At 37.5% G+C, this 21187-nt stretch overlaps 1 protein-coding gene and 1 long non-coding RNA gene across 9 annotated transcripts; one reads left to right on the top strand and one right to left on the bottom strand.

Annotated features, from left to right (window-relative positions):
• Positions 1-1263: 1263 nt before the first annotated feature.
• Positions 1264-10892, top strand: tcea3 (transcription elongation factor A (SII), 3). Of its 8 annotated transcripts, none has more exons than XM_056762667.1 (23): positions 1266-1814; positions 2671-2733; positions 3261-3366; positions 4079-4184; positions 4352-4513; positions 4597-4692; positions 5146-5235; positions 5745-5837; positions 5912-6028; positions 6404-6505; positions 7173-7262; positions 7450-7557; positions 7672-7722; positions 8195-8254; positions 8428-8493; positions 8590-8661; positions 8785-8844; positions 9110-9261; positions 9385-9446; positions 9550-9699; positions 9931-10077; positions 10194-10265; positions 10378-10892. In XM_056762667.1, exons 1-23 carry the CDS (start codon positions 1746-1748, stop codon positions 10384-10386), a joined length of 2103 nt encoding a protein of 700 aa, XP_056618645.1. In that variant the 5' UTR covers positions 1266-1745; the 3' UTR covers positions 10387-10892. The 8 variants fall into 8 exon arrangements, with proteins under 8 accessions (XP_056618651.1, XP_056618645.1, XP_056618647.1 ...); XM_056762668.1 differs by having other exon boundaries at positions 1268-1814; positions 5936-6028; XM_056762669.1 differs by lacking the exon at positions 7672-7722 and having other exon boundaries at positions 1267-1814.
• Positions 10893-14025: 3133 nt separating this feature from the next.
• LOC130433029 (uncharacterized) lies at positions 14026-16613 on the bottom strand. Its single transcript, XR_008908526.1, has 3 exons — positions 16563-16613; positions 14756-14892; positions 14026-14669 (listed from the first exon to the last, which is right to left on the bottom strand). It is a non-coding gene; the product is annotated as an uncharacterized LOC130433029 (long non-coding RNA).
• Positions 16614-21187: the final 4574 nt, after the last annotated feature.

Below are 21187 nucleotides of genomic sequence, written 5' to 3'. Positions count from 1 at the left end.
CAGCCAGCATCCTTGCGTGTTATTACAGAGACTCTCTGCGCCTAAAAAAACTGAGGCACGGTGAAATCATTCATTTTCTGGTCTGATGTCATCTCAGACTCTCCATAATTGCTGTAGTCCGGCGTCTTGGGTCTATAATTGGTAAAGACACCACAAACGGCCTGAGAAGACACTGTAGGTGGGTACTTTGGTAACTGGCGGATTCATTATTTTGTTGTAAAATTGAAGCGGGAGGTCATCAAAAGGAAAACCATTTCTCAAGTCTCTTCTTTTTTCCTCTCTCTCTCTCTTTTCCTTGTGGTTTGAAAACCAGGCAAGTTCGCCTCGCTGCCGTTGAGAACTGGTTTCAGTCGCTCACTGATGTGGGGTGCTCGCAGAGGGTAATGATAGATCTGCTTCCCAGAAACCTGCACATTTTCAACGTATGTCGATAATTTTATATAATTTATGTAACCATGAACTGAGGGTATTTAGGGTGAAGCCGTCAAGGGACGATGAGAATAACAGGCTTGCGACGAGAGGAAGTGATGTAGAAAAGTATTACAAATATTCGGGTACCAAATTGCAGGTCGTGAAACGTCGCTCTCACTGCAAGGGTGCAATTTTTTCACGTCTTTACTGACAGTTAAGGTCCGGGGTCATCCGAGGTCATCCGAAACGGTTAAAATCTTGCTCGTTCCTTTAAAGTTCTCTGTAAATGTGGCTCTCTAACACACATGCAGTTGCCAAGTAGGACCAACTATAAAGACGAATAGTGTCAACTGTTAATCTGTTTAAAAATTCTGTTTAATTTACAACTCAATGTCTATGGAAAGCATTCGTGGCATTCTGTCGTTTACCACGAAAATGACTTTGACTCATTCCTCTGTCTGTAAAGGGGAACCGAGAAGCTGACTTCCATTCTAGTGCATTACTGTAAAAGTTTCTCGGTTCTATTTTACAATAAAATGTCCTAAATATAAGTTGTTATTAACAAAAACCTTTGCCCTCAAACGTGGTTGTCATTGTTATAAAGTATTTCCACATGCAACGACCCATCTACCTGCTCCACCCACCCTGTCAGCTCAGTTTACATCATATGGTTTACATATCAGCATTTTATTAGTTTTCTTTATTAAAGAAATCTAAAAACAAATAAATAACGTTTTTTTATCAAAATAACGTGATGACGATTTTCAAGTAGCCCACCACATCTCCACACATACGCCAGAAAATATTGATATCTAACACAGTGCTGACATCTGCCGGTCAAGTGATGTAACAACAGCTGAGTATCACGCAGTCCCACGGCTCAAAACGTATTTTCCACACATGTGCTTTGACTTTTCGAGTACTTTTAAGTAACTAATAAGTTGCAATTAAAATGCAAACGAAACACCCGAATTTATGATCAACACTGCACGGAATTGGATCGAAACCAAACACGAGGAGCTCGTGCATAATTTAGTACGTCTACTCCAAATGTCCCACTAAAACGAGCACGATTCAACGCTCTTAAAATTCACTCTAAACTTTTGTCGCCCTCTGTTAACGTCTATATTTAGGAGTCGTTATAAATCGGGATTGATTGACACCTCCGACTGTTTTGAAGGTCCCGCCCCCCTCTGCTCAACCGACCGTGCAGGAGCAACTTACGCGTGGGAACAAAACTTCGTACATTTCGCTTACTTATTACGTATTAATGAAATAACCTCTCACGAACGTACCTGTTTTTTTAGTATTTTATAGTAATTAATGCTTACACGATGACACGAGAGGAGGACCTGTTGCGGATTGCTAAAAAGCTAGACAAGATGGTGTCTAGAAATAACATGGTGAGGTCCTTATTTTGACGCCAAGCTTCATTGTTTTTGTTGTCGCGCGCGGACTTCGCACGTGCTGCTTGTGGATAACTTATTTAGAGTTTTGCGTCTTACTTGCGCGCTTTTAATTCAGCTTTAAGTCACACGAAGGCGCGTTTAATTTCGCAAAAGTGCGTGTAGTGTTTGTAATGGGACGTCAGAGACGCGTGTATGTGACAGAACAGGTGTGAGGTTGACGATTGCGCGTGATTGATGCGTGACAGATACGATCGCAGACGGACGTTCGTATTTGTGAATACAGGGATTGATGAAAGGTTGTGTGTACGTGTTTTGGGGTTTTTAAACAAGTGTGTGTTTCCTAGTAGTAAATGGCAGAAGGTCGCGGAGGCGTGACTGTTTTTTTCTCGGAATGCGCGCATGGGCACTGCACCTGCCTCTGAGAGTAATGCATTATAATGCAAGGATGCATGTCAAAAGCAATGCGTGCTATATTTAAAAGTTCACATCAAAACTATTTTACTATATTCAAAGAGAATGTGTATATGTTGTGTTGACAATTCTCTCTTGGTGTCTTGGTATCACAACTTTGAAGTTCCCATGTATTCTGCACTCTTTTCCTTGAGTCATTTAAGTCACAGAAAAACTAAAAAGATGCAAAAACGTTTAATAAAGTAAAAATAAGTAAGGAAACCGAGAAAGCACAACTCATATATTTTTGTCTACAAAATTCTTTCAAACGTTTAATGGCATGTCTTCCCGTCAAAAGGGGTCTAATATCAGGAGTAACATTTAAGTCAAATAACAAAAAATGTTACTGAAATATTAAATTATGTTTTAAGTTCATTACTAATATGTCTTACCTGTGTAGGATGGGGCTCTAGATCTTCTAAAGGAATTGAAAAGTTTCAACATGACGCTGAAGCTACTTCAGGTACGTCTGCTAGATCCATTTTATTGACACACTGTATTCATTTTCCGTTCTAGGAGAAAAGCTGCCAAACATCCAGCATAGGTAGTGCAATAAACCATATGCACACACTGTCGTTTCATGTCGTTTGCGCTCTTCTGGGAAACTGATATAGTGCGGTTAGTAAAAAAACGTTTAGTATTCCATTTGGGAAGAAACTACTCTTCTGAAATTCATAATTTGGATGGTTGAGTGCATTGTGCATAGTTTAAATGCAAAGTGTATAATATGTCATTTTGGACACAGCTTGGCATTTCCTGGAACTACGTGTGTAAATCGATCTTCTTCTGTGGCGCCCACTGGCTTTCGGATGAGGTTGAATTAACCGTAATTCATTGAGAAACTGAGCATAAAAATGATACGATATATAGTCCCAGCCCTATTTCAGAGGTGGAACAACTCTTTACCAGACAAATGGCTACAACGACTCTGTAAGTGGTAAGTACACTATATATAGTTTTGACTAAATTAAGATGTTTACTTGTTAACAGGATACAAGAATTGGGATGTCTGTTAATGGAATAAGAAAACATTGCACAGATGAAGATGTGGTCAACCTAGCAAAGGTTCTTATCAAAAACTGGAAGAAGCTTTTAGGTGAGACTGATTTTGTTTTCTTTTCAAGATCCAATTGAGAATTGAGACTAAAACATTAATTTTGTTTTAAAATGCTTTTATACTTTTTAACCATTCCATTTCCTCCGATTAAATAAAACCTGTCACAATAAAACTTCAACAAACATAAGTGACCTACTTTGCCTGTCGTTGTTTGCCAGACAGACATCTGTGTTTATTATTACTCTTAAAGGGATGCTTCGCCCAAAAAAGAAAATCGTGTCGTCATTTGCTCAACGTCAAGTTGTTCCAAATCTGTATACATTTCTTTGTTCTGATGAACACTGAGAAAGATATTTGTTAGAATGCTTATAACCAAACAGATTGTCCCACCCATTGTCTCCATTTTTTTTGACATTTTGAAGAACAGCTCTTGGGCACTTTTGACAAACACTGTATTTTTTCCTACTATAGTAGTCAATGGGGGGCAAAATCTGTCTGGTTATAAGCATTCTTCCAAATGTCTTTTTTCTGTTTTAATCAGAACAAAGAAATGTATTCAAATTTGGATCGAAAGTGAGTAAATGATGACAGAATTTTCGTTTTTGGGTGAAGTATCAATTTAATTTACAATGCTTATTACATTAATAAATGGCTGATTGGAAATAAAACAAGATCTATGAGATTGAACAGATAAGATCATTGACAACAACCCAGAAGTTGCTGACGCTTTAATTCCCCTTTTGAAAACCAGAATCCGCTCAAAACCAGAAGTCTGAAAAACCAAATGAAGTGAAAAATGGTAATTCCACCAAGCAGCCAGGGTCACCCAACAGGACGTCTGCTGAGAGCGAGTTAAGGTATATTTTTTGATAACCAGGTCAGCCATAAAAAGTGAAATTGAAGGCTTCGGGAAGCAGATAAGACGGAGGCCGATTATTTTATACAAATATTAAGATGTGCAACCGGCAATGTAAGCAAAGACTTGTGGTTTACATTATGAGGTGTAACCTGTTTTTCTCGTCAGTCCACAAAGGTCGACAACAGAAATTAAACTCGACTTAACCTCTAATAAGAAACTCGAAGACAAACAAAGAGAGAAACGAGATGCCCAGCTGCGAAAAGAAAAACAGGAAACCGGTCACAAAAAAGAAAAACAGTCTTGTAACAATAAAAAAGAACCTGAGAGGTGAGACACCTCCCTGCTGGTTAAGATCTCTTGCCCCTTAAAACTGTGCAGTTAGATTGAGGAAGTTTTTATATTTTGTTTAGGAAAGATACATGGAACAGTGACCTAGGCCCCTCCCCTTTGCTGCGTTCGACTCCGCCCCCTAAGAGTCTTCCAGCTGGGGAAGTGAAGAGGGAGAGGTTAGGACTTGCATTTGGTTGAGTCACGTGCTGTTTTGATGTGAATGTGATCAGGAAGGTGCACTCAAGAAATGTGTAATTGGGGTGAAAGACTTTTTTAACCTTTCTGATTATGTGAAAGACATTGTTTTATATTGCATCTAAATATTCGATTAACAAGGCAGTTTGCATGGATGGTTTTCAAATTCCTTTTTGCATGTTTTAAAGATGCATTCATCAGTTTTCATTGATAGAAGTGTATGCATGAGAACAGCTCAGTCATATCGGTTGCCTTATAAAACCTGGGTTATCATCACATGTTGTGAATGAGCCAAAATAGTTTCAATGGTACAACAAAATGACTCGCCTTTTCATAACCTGTAACATCATTGTGTTTCCTTTTTCATAAAACCACTGTCCTTTTTCTAGTACACCATTGGTTCAACTACTTGTTAAACTTTCACTTTTGTTTAGGAAAGATGCTCCTGTTGATTTTTTCCCTCCTGCTTCTCTCAATTTTCACCCTCCTTTAAGACGCTCATCCACAGACGTAAAGAAAGAGAGGTCAGACTGCTTGTTATTTTGAATGCTTGACATAAATATTTTCCCAAGATAGTTTTGGGTTTCGTTTTATTAAAACCATCAAAATGTAATTTCTTGCTCCACCTCTGAAACAAACGCTCTCTTCCACTGATGTCACCAAAGCCACTTATGTTTTAATCAATGGGTGTTGCTTGTGGATTTAAATTCGTGTCTGGTTCCATTCTGATTTGGAAAACCGACTTTTAACAATTCAATCAATCGTTTACAATTGATAAAATCAAGTACTGCCTTACATTTATGTTTGGTTACGCTCTGAAATGCGTCACATCACGAAACTAAAATGGGATGCGAAAACCATCTCCTATTGACTTGAGGTGTAAGTGTAATCTAGTGTAATTTATTATTAATGTAATCCATTGATTATCTGTGCGCTAAACCAGATTTAGATGTCAGACAGTTGATATGTCCACAGGCGTGTGTAGATCTGGAGTTATAAATGCTGGTTGTGGATGTTTGCATTTCTTGTGCAGAAAAAATCCTGTGGGCTCTTTACATTCTACTCCTCCTCCTCCTCCTCAATCGCATCTAACTAAACATCCCATCACAAATGGAAAGAAAGAGAGGTTAGCAGCAGCTACATCCTTTCAATTTAATAGATGTTGATTTCTCATTGTCAAATTAGCAACCCGGTGATCAGTGAGACTGGCTTATCTTTATGCAGGAGAGATGTTCCTGATCCTCTTCATCATCCTGCTCATCTTCAACCTCCTCCTAATCCCATCCCTAAGCGTTCATCAGAGATGCAGAAAGAGAGGTCAGGGGACGCACTAACGAGAACATGTCAGGGATAATGTACGGCCAGACAGTAATTATCGCAAAATGTTTTGTCATAATGAAAGACTTGATGTCCATTATCCTGCTTATTATACAGCTGCTTAGCAAATGAATAAAATCATGTGCGTGAATTATTGATTTGAGGTTTATTATTTTATTATCTCGTGTAGATTATCCTGAAGCATCTGCTAAAAAAATAGACAATACAGTCAACAAGATTTCAAAATGAATCACATGTAGCAAACATCTATGCAAACCTTTTAGTAAATAAAAAGGATTTATTTAGCAACGGTAGTTAATATTTAGAGCTGCACAAAGGTGATTGGGAGTCACCACCGTATATTTATGTCCACAGGAAAGATGCAACCGAAACTGTCCCTTCTGCTCTTCATCACTCTCTGTCTCATCATCATTCTCCTCCTCTCAAACGTCCATCTGTAGAGCCGCCAAAGGAAAGGTCAGAATGCTGTCGGTTAGCAGGATCTTTTGTGGTGGAAGGAAATGAGCACTTATTTTAATGTTTTTGTATAACTTTGCAATAGTGTGTGTAAAGGTTATAAATGTACAGCTGTGAAAAAACAAGAATCCGTTTCAAAATCAGTTTTTAAGATAGGTACATGTTTTTGTTTCATTCTGTGAACTAACAATATTTCTACCAAATGTTTAATAAGATATTGCTTCTATTTGCATGTATTTGCAGAAAATGAAAACTGGAGAAACAGGTCAAAATAACAGAAAAGATGCCCTGTATTTTTCAGACCTCAAATACTGCAAAGAAAACAAGTTCATAATCACTTTTAAGCAATGCAACAGTCATTTTCTATACTTTTCTAGACGTATTTAGGAAAAGATTTTATCACAGTGTGTATGGGTGCTTGTCATGCTGTCAGTCTTTCACATTGCTGTTGGATGACTTTGTCACTCCTCAGGTTTGATTTTGTTGAAATTTAACAGACATTTGACTTGAATGGCCACATTACATCCTGAAATGCTAATTAAATGAACATTTGCATTGTTTTCCTTATTTTTCCGCCGGCTGTATAGATAAACCAGCATGACCATAAGTGCTCCTATTTTGTTGTTCTTTTTGGAGCGGCACATTTAAATGTTAAATTTGTGCCTAGGATGAAAAAATCTCCTGATCCGAATGCCCCTCTTCCTCCATTACCCTTCCACCTTCATCCTCCTCAGAAACAAGAGCTGAAGAAAGAGAGGTTAGGGCTTGGCGTGTTGTTTTAGTTATCTAACAATCTGTGTTCACTTTACTTTCAGGCACACTTTTTACTTTTTAGTATATGATAACATATGGCCTTGTATATCTGTGAGTTGACACCAAAATACACATGCGAATGTAAAACGGGGGTTTCTGCTCATAAATAACCAGTGACTTCCTGTGCTTAGAAAAGAAACGGCGGATCCCAATGCTCCTCTCCCTCCTGTTCCTCTGCATCTTCAGCCCCCTGTAAAACGCCCCTCATTAGACATGAAGAAAGACAAAGAGAAAGACAGGTCAGGGTCTGATGAACTGGAAGACAAATTGACACAAAAGCTGCTGTGCCTGTGCGTTGTTTCGCTTTAATTACTTATTGAATAATCTCAACGACTGAAATTGTTTTGTTATAGAAAAGACACAGAGTTGAAGCGGCGGTCGTCTGAGCATAATGAGAAAGACAGGTCTGAAATGCATGAGATGCTTGCTTGACTGAAGTGAAATTTGTGTGTTTGGACAATTGCTAAAATACATCTCACCCTGCTTGTACCTGTAGCGTTGCGAACAACCCCATGGTTGAAAAAGGGATTTAAGATGTGTTCCTCGAAGAGCATGGATTCGATTGAAAGCGTGGATTGATTAAATGTAGAACCCTAATGCTCTGTAAATTGCTTGAAGCATAAAAGCATCGATGCATCAATAACTTAATTACATTCGGGAAATGATTTCATGCCTTGTGAGAATGATTATTGTGTGCATTTATGCATTTGGGATACGCTTTTATTCAAAGCAACTTGCAATGCATCCGGCTTTCAGTTTTTCAGTATGTGCGGTTTGTTCCCTAGAAATTGAACCTGTGATCTAATGCAATGTTCTATCAGTCGAGCCACAAAAACAGAGTTTGCATCCCATAATAAGACGATGCTTCTTTTACAGAAAAGATCCAAGAGACAGTAAGCCACTCGAAAAGGCTTCTGTGAAGATCAAGATGGAGAGGTTAGGATAGATGTGTTTTGCAACAGAAGGAAGGCAGAGGGCAGCAGCAGCAGCTTAATGCATTATTCTTATTTGTCTTTGGAGTTTTAAGGATCGTGGTTATGGCTAAATATATGGTTCTCTCGCATCCATTGAATCAATACAGATTGTCATCTTTTCCCTCTTTCCTTTAGAAAAGATTCTACAGATTCCAAAAAGCAGCTTCCCAGAAAGCAAAGCCTGGACGGACGGAGAGACAGGTGCTCGCACTTCTAAACAAAAATGCTTATCTGAACAATTAATGTGATATTTGTCATTTCTCACACTTGTGAATTTTTTGGCTCTTTTAATCGCAGTAAGGACTCTACTGACTCCAAGTCGACCCATCATGCTTTGAAACGGCAGTTAAGTGAACCTAAATTAGAGAGGTAGGGTCTCATATTAAAGTCATTAGTAATGTAACCTACTGATCCTTTCAAGCAGAGTTTTAATGTACCCAATGTTTCGATGCCCATGAGGAAATGTTTGCTCTAAACTCTGATCTTTCCTAGGAGAGACTCCACTAGCTCAAAGTCTGGCAGTTCACCTCAGGCCAAGAAATCTGGTGAAAGGCAAGAACTATATTTACCGTTGACTCATTAAGCTGCCACCGATACGCCATATGGTTTTGTTTTTCTTCGGGGAGTTTCTTGCCAGCGGCATCATAATGTTCTCACTGTGATCATAAAAAGTCTCACATATGCTGTAAAAACGCTGCTTCTATATCAGTTGTAATAAACCCCTAAATGTGACCAGCCAGACTGGTAACCTCCCGGAGGACCGGTAAACAAAAACCGGGTTGCCAGTTGCTCATAGCTTTTTGTTTTTCCTAAACAGCAAGGGTAAACCGGATACCCCCACGACCCCCACAAGCCCCCTGTCCCCATCATTCAGCTCTGGGGCAGGTCCCCTGTCACCGCGTCTGCAGACCGGGGTTTCCATCAGAGACAAATGCATTGAAATGCTGGCCGCCGCTCTGCGTACAGATGGTGCGCAAAAGAGCAACGACTAACACTCGACACCCACACATACAGCAGATATAGTGAACGTACTGCATTTTGTAATGATGCTTACAGTATATTAAACCAAATGATTCTGTCCTGTCCTCACAGATGACTACAAGGACTTCGGAGCAAACTGTGAGACCATGGCGGCAGAAATCGAGGATCATATCCTTCCTTCAAAACTCACATTGTCATACTTTGCGAATTTCACTCTATGTGATGAATCCTCTTTAAAGTAAGTCGGAAATCTCTTTAACTCTCCTCCCACATATCTACCAGGAGATAAAAGCCACAGACATGAAATATAAAAACAGAATCCGCAGCAGAATGAGCAACCTAAAGGATCCCAAGAATCCCAATCTGCGTAAAAACGTCTTGGCTGGAGCCATCGAGCTGAGCCGCATAGCAAGCATGACTGCTGAGGTACAGAGCAAAGGCGCACAGTGCCGTTTAGATGACAGGGGGTAATTTTGAACCTCTTTAAACATGCATAAATGAGAGGAAATTAAACGATGGGAGTGTTGTTTAGCAAAAGCTCTCCTGGCTTCTTGACAGGATACTCTTAGTTTCTCGAGATTCTACTATTATGAGGGTTGAAATAATTAGGCTTTCAAATGAAATACTGTATGAAGCGCTATGTGTTCGCTGTTGTAGGAGATGGCCAGTGATGAACTGAAGCAGCTGAGAAACGTGTTGACCCAAGAGGCCATCCGAGAACATCAGATGGCCAAGACTGGTGGAACCTCCACTGACCTGCTGCAGTGCGGCAAGTGCAAGAAGAGAAACTGTACCTATAATCAGGTGCGTCAATCAAATGTATTTAGTATCAGTGTATTATTTTCTTTACATTTTTACATTAGAATGTAGATTTTTCTTTTCATTCATTGGTTTCTGAGGAATGTTTTTGGCTTTAACAGGTGCAGACCCGTAGCGCTGATGAACCGATGACCACCTTTGTGTTATGCAACGAATGTGGTAATCGCTGGAAGGTCAGAATAATCCACTTTATAGTTTGTTTTTATAAAGACAATCTTATCTGCAATGAGTTTAAATGCAGTTCAACAATGCAAGTAACAAATGTCTTTTAATATTTCTTTCTAGTTCTGCTAACTTTTGACCAGAACCCAAACATCAATGATGCCAATGGATTTCTCGGCTTTTTAATATAAATAAGTTATATATTTGATTCTACCATAAAATGACCCTGAATTTATAATATGTAAATTAATTATATAACTCTTACAGAGGTTCACGACAAAGGTAGCAAAGGTGCTTTATATTCATAATGCAAATAATGGTTAATTACCTTGAAAATGTAAATTCTTCACTTTTTTATACGCTTTTATGAAATGCCAGAGTTTATTTCCCGTTTCAGTTTTTTACTTCAATTACTCAAACTGATTAGTCAGTTTATTGCACAGAATTTTGAAACCCTGGGGTCAGAGGTTGAGAACAGGAAAGAAACATAACAGAATTTCTCATTTTTCTCTGACATATGTAGCAGATCACTAGTGAAACCATACAAAACATTTTTCAATTCATGATGATACATGGAATGATGTAGAGAAATACTGCAAAGACTATTAATGATTAAAATATATGTGATATTGACTATATTTTGTGTTTTTAGTTTTTGTATGGAACTAGATTACCCCTAAATGAAAATTGTGCCATCATTTACTGACCCTCATGTAATTTCAAACTTCTATGACTTTCTTTCTTCTACAGAACACAAAAAAAGATATTTTGAAGAATGTTGGTAACAGAAAACCGTTGGTCCCCATTGACTTGCATTGGTTTTCTGTTCATGCAATAGAAGTAACGTTTTTTGTTTACCAACATTCTTTAAAATATCTACAGATGTCATATAGGCTTAAAAAGATTCAAAGGGCGATTAAAAGTAACTTTTTCAAGGTCTGTTTATTTCATGTTTCACAAAAGGGTTGCCAGATTGCATACAATTTCTGGAACCTTGAATCAGATTTTTTCCAATTTAAAATGTTGCATAATCTCTCTAATCAATTGACAATTTCCATTTTAACAGAATTAATCTTCTGGCTAGTATTGTGCAAAAGGCTAACATTTTACAATCATAATTAAATACAATTTTATTTTTATAGTGCTTTTCACAATGTGCATTGTTCCAAAGCAGCTGTACAACAGGAGAAAAAAAGAAAAAGTGAAAAACACAGAAAAGGTCAAAAACAGCACAGTGCATGGTGTTTATAGAGCAAGTCAGATCATTCTAGTAAATAATATTTCAGAAATATGCATTCTCACGGTGAGCAAGCTCACACTGCCCTGTGGTGAGGAACCCAAACTCCAGAGATTAATAAATGGAGAAATAACCTCGGGAGAAACCAGTCTCGCCGGGAGGGCCAGATCTCCTCTGATGTGTCACAGCTGCATTCAGCGACTCAGTAAAAGTTACAGAGTGAATGTTTATGAAGAATAGAGAGAATTTATTAGTTGTTATTTAGGACATTTCATTTGTTGAAACTGTTTAGGTCTTATCTGTACAATATTAACTACTCAGTGCTGTCGCGCCAAATATAGCAATGAGAGGACATGGGTCTATGGGCAAACCTATTATTTCACAAAGTGTACAAATTCCAGAAGTTATATAAACTTGCCCAAGTCCAGAACATATGTAGAAGGCTCGCAGGAGCCTGCCTACATCTATCACAAATAGGGTCTCGGAATTTAGGTAACCTATAACCTTCCACCAATGAAGTTGATGTACTACCTTGAATTGCATAACCAGATGTCTGTTTGATAATATCATTTTTATTTTGGGGTGAACTATTGCTTTAAGCAGGAGCGTAGAGCACAGAATCTCTGCCCTTTTCCACTTTCACGCTTTGTATCAAGTAAATTTTTATATTGATATATGGGTCATTCTAGAATCTGGGGTACATTTTGCTTCTCCTAGATAAACATTTTATTATTTAAAAAAAAAAAATATTGAAACCGTTTTGAATAATTACACAAATTATATCACTAACATCACTAAATGAATGTTAATATGTGTAAACAGTTTGTCTTGAAAATATAAAAATACCTATTTTTGACTGTCTATGCCTCCTGAATCATACATTCATCTTCAATTATCATGAAATAATTAAGTCTAATTGTAATATTTTTTGTTTTATTACTCTACTAATTTATGTAAACGGTTGCATATTTTTTTTTTCTGTATTATTTGTAATTTTAATAATTAAAAAAGTATAACTTTTTCAAGGTCTGTTTATTTCATGTTTCACAAAAGGGTTGCCAGATTGCATGCAATTTCTGGAACCTTGAATCGGATTTTTTCCAATTTAAGATGTCTCTAATCAATTGACAATTTCCATTTTAACAGAATTAATCTTCTGGCTAGTATTGTGCAAAAGGCTAACATTTTACAATCATAATTAAATACAATTTTATTTTTATAGTGCTTTTCACAATGTGCATTGTTCCAAAGCAGCTGTACAACAGGAGAAAAAAAGAAAAAGTGAAAAACACAGAAAAGGTAAAAAACAGCACAGTGCATGGTGGTAAAAAAGTACATTTTGTGTCTGCCCTACGTTCTGGTCAGCTCTGTTAACTTTAAAGCGCTGATAGAAAAAGCATGCTCCAAGTGATGTCACTTCCTCTGGCGGGAAAATCTGGAAGGTACTGAGGTATGTCATTATTCCTCTCTCAATAATTTGTACAAAATGTTTAGGATACACCAGTAGTAGATTAATTGTTTGTCAAATCTGTTATTGTGATATTTCAGTGAATCTCTTGTTCACTTTTTTTAAAAACAATAATATGATGAAAATACATAAATTTCAATTTTAGACATGCCATGTGGTATCTGGTTTGAGGTTAGCATCTTGAGCTAAAGCACAAAATGGTGGGAAATGTCAACTCTGTTATTGTCATCTGTATATATTTGACCCAGTTTGTCTACAACAGAGTTGACAGATTTTTCTGTTCGTACTTTAATTTTCAGAATAATTTAATAAAATCTTATTGAAAATGTTCAATTCAAAGTTAAACATAAAAAAATTCATTTTTTGTCTTCTTTTTCTATTTGAAATGTACCTGCAATTCTAGAATGACCCATATAATACAGCACTGAATCTCATTTCTGTATGAATGGAGATATACTCAAATGTAAATACTACATATCAGTATGCCCTTAAACATGAATTGACTGTTTAACTATATTTAATTTAAATTGTATTAGTCACTACTATGCAGTGTAGTCCAAAACATTAAACATTTAACTATTGAACAGTAAAACATTTATTACTAGCATAAATGGTATAATAATGCCTGAGATTAATAAAACTTAGATTGACAATTAATATTTCTTAAAGTTTTATGCCTGATTGGGTTATCAATTTTTATTAAAAATAAAAAGCCTAAATACATTAGCACATATTTTTATTACACTGTTGAAAAAAACAGCAAATGCTGGTTAGGCAGGTTTTGAACCATGGTTACTGGTTTGTGCTGGTTTGAGCTGGTCCTAAACTGGTCATTTGCTGGTTTAAACTGGTCCTAAGCTAGTTTAGGACCCTCTTAGACCAGCTAAGGACCATCTTAAACCAGCACAACCAGCTACCACGCTTCAAAACCTACTGAACCAGCATATGCTATTTATTGATCATTTTTACTTTAGCATGTTATTTTGATTGAATGTTTATATATTATCAGGGATAAAATGAATATGTCAGAAGAACTGCCTCAACGTCATACAAATCCAAAACGCAGATAAAAACAAAAAGCGTGAGATGTTGTCCCTTCATGCACCCGTAGTCCGGTGTACATAGTTTTCAAATGATTGTTTTAACGTAAGCGACGCCTTTGCCTTAAGGGCTTGAGTATGAAAGTGAGGAGAAGGTCTGTATGTCCATGAAGAAATAATCAGCTCCCAGACGAAAGTTGGGCATTGAAATTGCACGTTTTTCAATAATGTTTCAAGAGGCAAAAGTGTTTCAGAATGTTGTTCTACAATATTGATCATCACGGGTCTTGGGTCAGCTTTCGATGGGAAGGTTACATCACAGCCAAAAGCACTTTTAGTGCAGCACCATTGACAACTCCAATTACACTCACTCATGTAGAGTTCTCTAAACCCCCCAAAATGAAAAAGGACACGCCACCATATGCTACTGCTGGATTAATGTGCTCCCCTTCTTGCTTACACTGTCGACTTTATTGTGATTTAGTTGTCATAAATTAAATACACTTTATGGGCAAAAGTAATCAACAGGTTTGACTGCTTTGGTAATTTCCATGAGAAGAAATCCCAACGCTACAATAAATCTTCATATACTAGAGAACTGTGTGCTTCTAATTTCATAGCAACAGTCAGAAAAGGTCCCTTTTCTATGCCAACATGACAGTGTCCATCCCTGTGTACAAAGTAAGGTTTAAGAAAAAATGCTTGATTCAGTCTAGTGTTGAAGAACATAACTGGTCTGCAAAAACCATGTCTCACCATGTCTGAAGATGGTGGTCTAGTGGGTTAAACCACTGAACTGGTAAATCAAAGGTTGCTGGTTCGATCCCAGCAGCCACCACCAGTGTGTCCTTGAGCAAGACACTTTACTCCATGTTGCTCCAGGGGGATTGTCCCTGTAATAAGTGCACTGTAAGTCGCTTTGGATAAAAGCGTCTGCCAAATGACTAAATGTAAATGTAAATGTAAAAAAGCCCAGATCTGTGAATCCATCTGAAAATTTTTGAGCCAAACATCCATCACCGTAACCCATCAATGAGTGCGTTAACATCAACAAAATAAACGTATATCTATCAAAAATCAGCTTAAAAAGAAACCCGCTTTCACGTGTTTACATGCACAGTAATCAGTGTTGGGTAAATTACTCTGAAAAAGTAATTAATTACTAATTACTCATTACATATTCAATAGTGTAATTAGATTACTGTCCAAATTACTCTGTCCAAAAAGTATTTAGTTACTCATTACTAATTACTTTCTATATCCTACATCAACCTTGATTAGTTAAGTGAATCAAGAATATACATGAAACGGTTTATGGAATTAATTCAAATAATATTATTAACTGACCAAAGTATTACAAATGTGAGAATTATACATTAAAGCACAGATTTTAAAGTAAGACAATTACGCTATTGCACACGCATATATTTAACAAAGTATTTAGTTTAATTACATCAAAAGTAACTATTTAAATTACAGAAAACATATGAGTAATCCCTTACTTTACTTTTCAAGGGAAAAGTAATTAAATTACAGTAACTAATTACTTAGTAACTAGATACACCCAACACTGACAGTAATAAACCGGCTACACAGAAAGCCGCTTTTACATGGAAGTTGACGGGTTTCTATCATGTAGTGACGTCATCGTGGATAGTCTTTTTAGTAATTAAAAATGCAGCGGGAAAACGGTCAGAAGTTGTATTTTTTATATCTCGTGTCCGCAGTACCTGCATATGCAACAATAGTCCTTCATTTTGACGTTTCTACATCAGCGGCATGATTCGAGAGCGGACTTTTATACGTTATTTAGCTATTACGTCCGGTTGGGACTTTTACTAATGCGCTTTATACATGCGCACATAAAAAAACTGAGAGAAGACCGCTAAAGGCCTTAACACGCAGCGCAAAATCGGAGTAACGGGCAAAAAACGACCTCTTCCGATCGGGTTTTGCTTAAGCCTATCTAGCTTTCCCCGATAAAAGAATCCCGTTTTAAACATTACATTTACATTTAGTCATTTAGCAGATGCTTTTATCCAAAGCGACTTACAGGTGGGGTAAGCGATGGAAGCAATTGGGACAGCATAAGTACAACAGAAGCATAAGTGCAATCAAAAAAGATGACTGGTCTTAAATAACCTAAATTTTAAAAACCGAGCACGAAGCCTCCCATCTATCCAACCATCCAGGCAAGAGAGGCTTCACGTTCGGCCGCCTCAAGCCGGCAAACATTTACATGACCTCACATTTATCAGCTTATTAAGCATAATCGGCATAAGACTGTGCATGTAAACGCACTTATTGATGTTACGATCATTTCTGAACCAATAAAGTCCGACAAAACCTATATTTGTTTAATATGGTATTGCATAGTTTAGCATTAACATATGTTTCGAGAAACATGTTGATTAGAAGTGGGATTCCTTTTGATTCCTTTAGTCCATAAAGTGTATAAATAACACAAATTCAGGCTACTGTTTTATTGGAGGCTATTTTAAAATATAACTCACACTGTCACTCCCGCTCTTATCTTGTAATAGAAATTAAATTGTTTTTGTACCTTGACAGAAAGGAATCTATTGGTCTTGAGGCTCGAGTAGATCAATTTGTTTTGACGCTTTTGGGAAATGTGTGTTATTGGTACTGTATGTCAAAGTCCACCACGCGTTTCATTATTCAGGGTATTTCCTAGTGACGCAATCCGAGCCGAGCTAATGACGCCCCTGTCACTATATTTGGGTTTAATAAGTACCCTGGTCCTCCATGCACAGTGTTTGAAACAAGAGGAGTACGAGTCTGTGTGAAATCATCCCTGTTAGCACGGAATCTTTGCTCATGTTTCATTACTCCGTTAATCAACCTGCCCACGCATTACAAGGGAACAGAATTAAAGGCTGTTAATGGATGCTTTGCTCCTGACAACATTTCCTGTGGGAGAAAATAAATGCTATTGGGTAACTATTCCCGCTTGGTTTGTGCAGCTTTGCTGAAAGCAGAAGTTATTTCTCCCGGGCTCCCGCAGATAATTGGATGCCCTGCAGGTACGAGAGCTCCACAGTCATTTTGATGCTCTGAGCTCGAGTGAAGCCGTATTATAGCTTTGGTGTACGTACAGTGTCTTGGGCTGTAGTGTAGGTACCAGAAGGTACACAATCAAATGAGATCAAGGTGTAAGATAGAAACAAGAACAAACTTACATTACTCTGTTGACAATCAGTTTTTCACCCTTTGCATCTCTCAAGTACCTAAACATGCAGCTTTCAAATGAGCTGAGGAGTGCGGTCAACAATTATGTTAAGCTGTCACAGTTAGGAAATCTGTGTAGTGAAATCCTGCTGTTATGCAAAAGCAAAATCAGCCTACATTAGTTCCCTTTGACTAATCATTTGTGACAAACTAATGCCTGAGAAACCTGAAGTGTAAAAAACAAAACAACAATCCTCTTATTTGACCGTTTTCAAATATATATATATAAATAAAAAACTATGACAAATTTGCCAAAAAATCCCTTTGGCACATGGCACCAATCAGAGCTTTAGAGCCGAAGCTCCCTGGCTGAGGATGAAGTTTGTCAGCTGTTCCCATGACAACTACATTTTACTGAGACAATCCATTAGGCCCTCTTGGATTTTTCAAAGATATCAAAGGGCTAAGACTCATTCTATCAAACATCTAATGTGTTCCATTAGACCTAAGCCATCGTGACTTTAGAAAGTGCAAGATGGATTTTACTACCCACTCATCCTGATAAAATATTAAAAACGGATTAGCGGAGTCCTATCTATGCAAATGCTTCCCAGATATGCATCTGATGCCACAAATAAATACATGCTGTAGGAAATTAGTTACAGTCAAAAGTTAAGCCTTTGCAGGAAGTTGGATGGCTAAACTCTGGGGTTGTGGAGGCAAGAAAAACCCTAATATGAGGTGGTTTATTTACAAGTGCCAGTAGAATCCCGATGCGCAACAGGTGTATTTACAAGTCCATATACAAATAGTAAAATAACCATTAAAAAAATTAGACATATAAGTGTCTAAACCATCAAATTGGCCCCAAACCTTACAGCAATGTCTCATTATACGAGCTTAACTCACTCAACGAGTTCTGACTCTTTCCAGCATCAGCAAACGCTCCCTTTCTTCCCCCCCTCGAAGAAAGGTACTAGGAGCCATTTAAATAGCTCTAGACCCTCCCATGGGCTAAACCATCGTGTCAGGTAAATGAGTTAGCAAAATAAACGCAAAATACTTTACATTGCCATACATACAAATGAAAAATCATAATATGCAAATATATTCAGATAATTCTGTAAGTCAACCACAATAATTCAAATGAAAATAATATTGACTAACAGTTGGGTAGCGCCTTCTAACGGAACGGGACAAACAAAAATGGCGTCTGCCCATGGCTCGGTTTACATGGTTTGGAATGGAGAGATGAATCAGTAGGTGAGTATATCTGTTTGAATATGTATATGGCTGAAATATGAAACCAGAGAAATAAACCTTAAGATGCAAACTTGTTGTTCTTGTCCACATTCTTCCTGAATGATTAACATAAACTAATAAACATATATTTAGAACGTCTTAAGCAGGTTTACAAAACAGACAACATCCAACAATAATACATAGATGGGATTGAAAACATTGTTAACTGATGTCATTTATGCGCATATCAGAGATGTATGTAATGGGTGTATGTTGTAGCGTGTAAAACCAGTTTAAGACAATCTGTATCGACATAGAGTCTCCCGTCATTACGTTTTTGAATATAAACTGTTTTTATATATAAAACACGTTTTTGGTATAAACTGTCAAGAGTTTAAAAGTTCACAATCACCCCAAGTGGATAAGTACGCGTTTAAACTAGATTAAACACGTTTCACCCCAAAATAAAAAATCCTCCATCATTTGCTCACCCACGTCATTCCAAACCATAACTTCTTTTTTGCAGAACACAAACCAAAAACCAAACCAAATCACACTGGCGCCCATTGACTTCCATTGTATGGACATAAATCCACAGAGACATTTCTCAAAATATCTTCTTTTGTGTATTGCAGAGGAATGACTCGTATACAGGTTTTGAATGACTTGAGTGTAAATAAATGATGTGAACTATCTCTTATAAAGCGCTTTAAGTATTTTGACTGAGCACTTGAAGGAAATTGTGTGACTTTAGCAGTTATCCAGATCTTGGGTTGCCAGACAGACAAGAGCATATTTGCTGGGTCATTGCAAATGGGATCATTCATCCCTAACTCTTCCTGACACAAAACACATTACGGCAATGTCAAAATACATTTGGAGAGGGGCTTTCATCACATGTGAAAGGACGTTTGTGGTAGTATGACTAAAATACAGCCATTGTGTTTTGCAGACGGGCACAAACAATATAAAGCACTAGGCTGTTGTTGGTTACAAGTTTTTTTTTCATTTCTACCAGAAGATGGACTTCAATCTAAAAAGAAAAAGATTTTGTGAAAACCCTGTAGCTAGACACAGCAGGACAGTGCAGTCTTGCTCTAGTTCACATACTGTACAGATGTTTTGTTGCATTGATCTTTCAAGTCTTTGTTTTCACTTCTGTTCGGAAAAGGGAAAATTGTAGTTGTGAGCTCCTGTTGATTTGTTTTTTTTCTACCATTTTAGTGTTGCTGCATTATAGCTTGCTTTGATGCTCGAATGTCATTTCTTACTCCTACAATTCATCTTATAAAATGCATTAAGGATTACAGTATTGTGTTGAACACAAGGTTTTTGGCCTTGAAACTTCATTGAACTATTCTCATGGCAGTGCGCAGGTGTGTGAATGGATTTAATTGTGCTCTGCATGACAAAGATATTTACATGCCATAAATATTTATAAACATTGTTTCATAGCGGTTCATCATATTTGCAAATCAATGTTCTGTTATTGTTTACATTTCTGTGGCTTTAAAGTATCTTCTGGGGAAATGTAATCATTTTCCAAAAACAAAACTGTCTTTAATACTTACATTATGCAGTTTTATTTGAGCTGTGCCATATTGCAGGTATAATAATACATATACATAACATAGCCCATTCTGTCTTTTCACATTTAGTGTCTAAAACCGCACGGAAAACGTGAGCCGAGCGTGCACGCAGCACTCTCAAAAGTCGCTACCTATTTGCGTGCTGCTGCCGCGTGTCTGCATTTAAAATAAGGAACTTTCGTGAATCACCCTTAAAGATGCAAAATAGTTCTTCAAAGCTTTGTGAAGCAGAAATGAGTATGTTCCTACAACAGTATCTCACCCCTACTGTGATAGTCTGTGGGATCAAATCTGGATTGAAGTGAGAGGTGATAGACAGATTTCTCAGTCTCAGTGTTGATGGTTGCCAGAAGAGCCGTGCCAATACGTGGGCAGAAGGCTAGTAATTCAGATCTCATCAATCTGCACCGGTCACCCATGATCTAATACAGGGTTTCCCAACCTTTCTGTTCCTCACCTATCGATTAGTAAGGCTCAATCCACAGTCAATCAGAAATGTGTCAATATTTACTCCCACACAGGTTTATTCTTGAAAAACCAGGCTCATTAAACAAAGTAACACGTATAGCCTACAAGTATCATCCACATACATGTTTTTTTGCTTGTTTTCTGTTACAGGTTTAACAAAGCAAGATCCTTCGGTCGGTTGAGTCATCGTAACACATGAAAATGTTTCTCAAAGAAATTCAGTTTACATAAAACATGCCTCTTATGCCTAACTACTATAAATGGAAGAACCGAACGCTGACACATTTTGAGCACATTTTGACATGCATTGTGGCCTTGTAAACTGCAATTCTGAAAAGAATGTTTACAACAGACAATCTGTTATTCTTGGACAAAATAAAACAATGAAACCACTTAGTCAACGTCTGAAACGCACAATCGGGCAGATTTTAGATTGGTTGGCATGGGTTACAAAAAATAATGATGAATGCTTCAATTTACTTTGAACAATTTTACATTCAAATAAGAGAAAAGCTGAAAAGCAGATTGACGCTGGATCTCCCACTGGCCTGAATTCATCAGTTCTACTTATGATAAGAGCCTGAAACTGATTAGATGCTAATAGCATTCGTGGCTTCTTCTGTCCCTCGCAGTAATGATAATTAATCAAACCCGCCGTCTTATCACGCATCCCTACTTGGACAGACCAGAATGATCTATC

Source organism: Triplophysa dalaica, chromosome 12 (assembly GCF_015846415.1).
Source record: "Triplophysa dalaica isolate WHDGS20190420 chromosome 12, ASM1584641v1, whole genome shotgun sequence".
NCBI classification, from domain to species: domain Eukaryota; kingdom Metazoa; phylum Chordata; class Actinopteri; order Cypriniformes; family Nemacheilidae; genus Triplophysa; species Triplophysa dalaica.
This window is presented reverse-complemented; position numbering and strand designations above follow the sequence as displayed.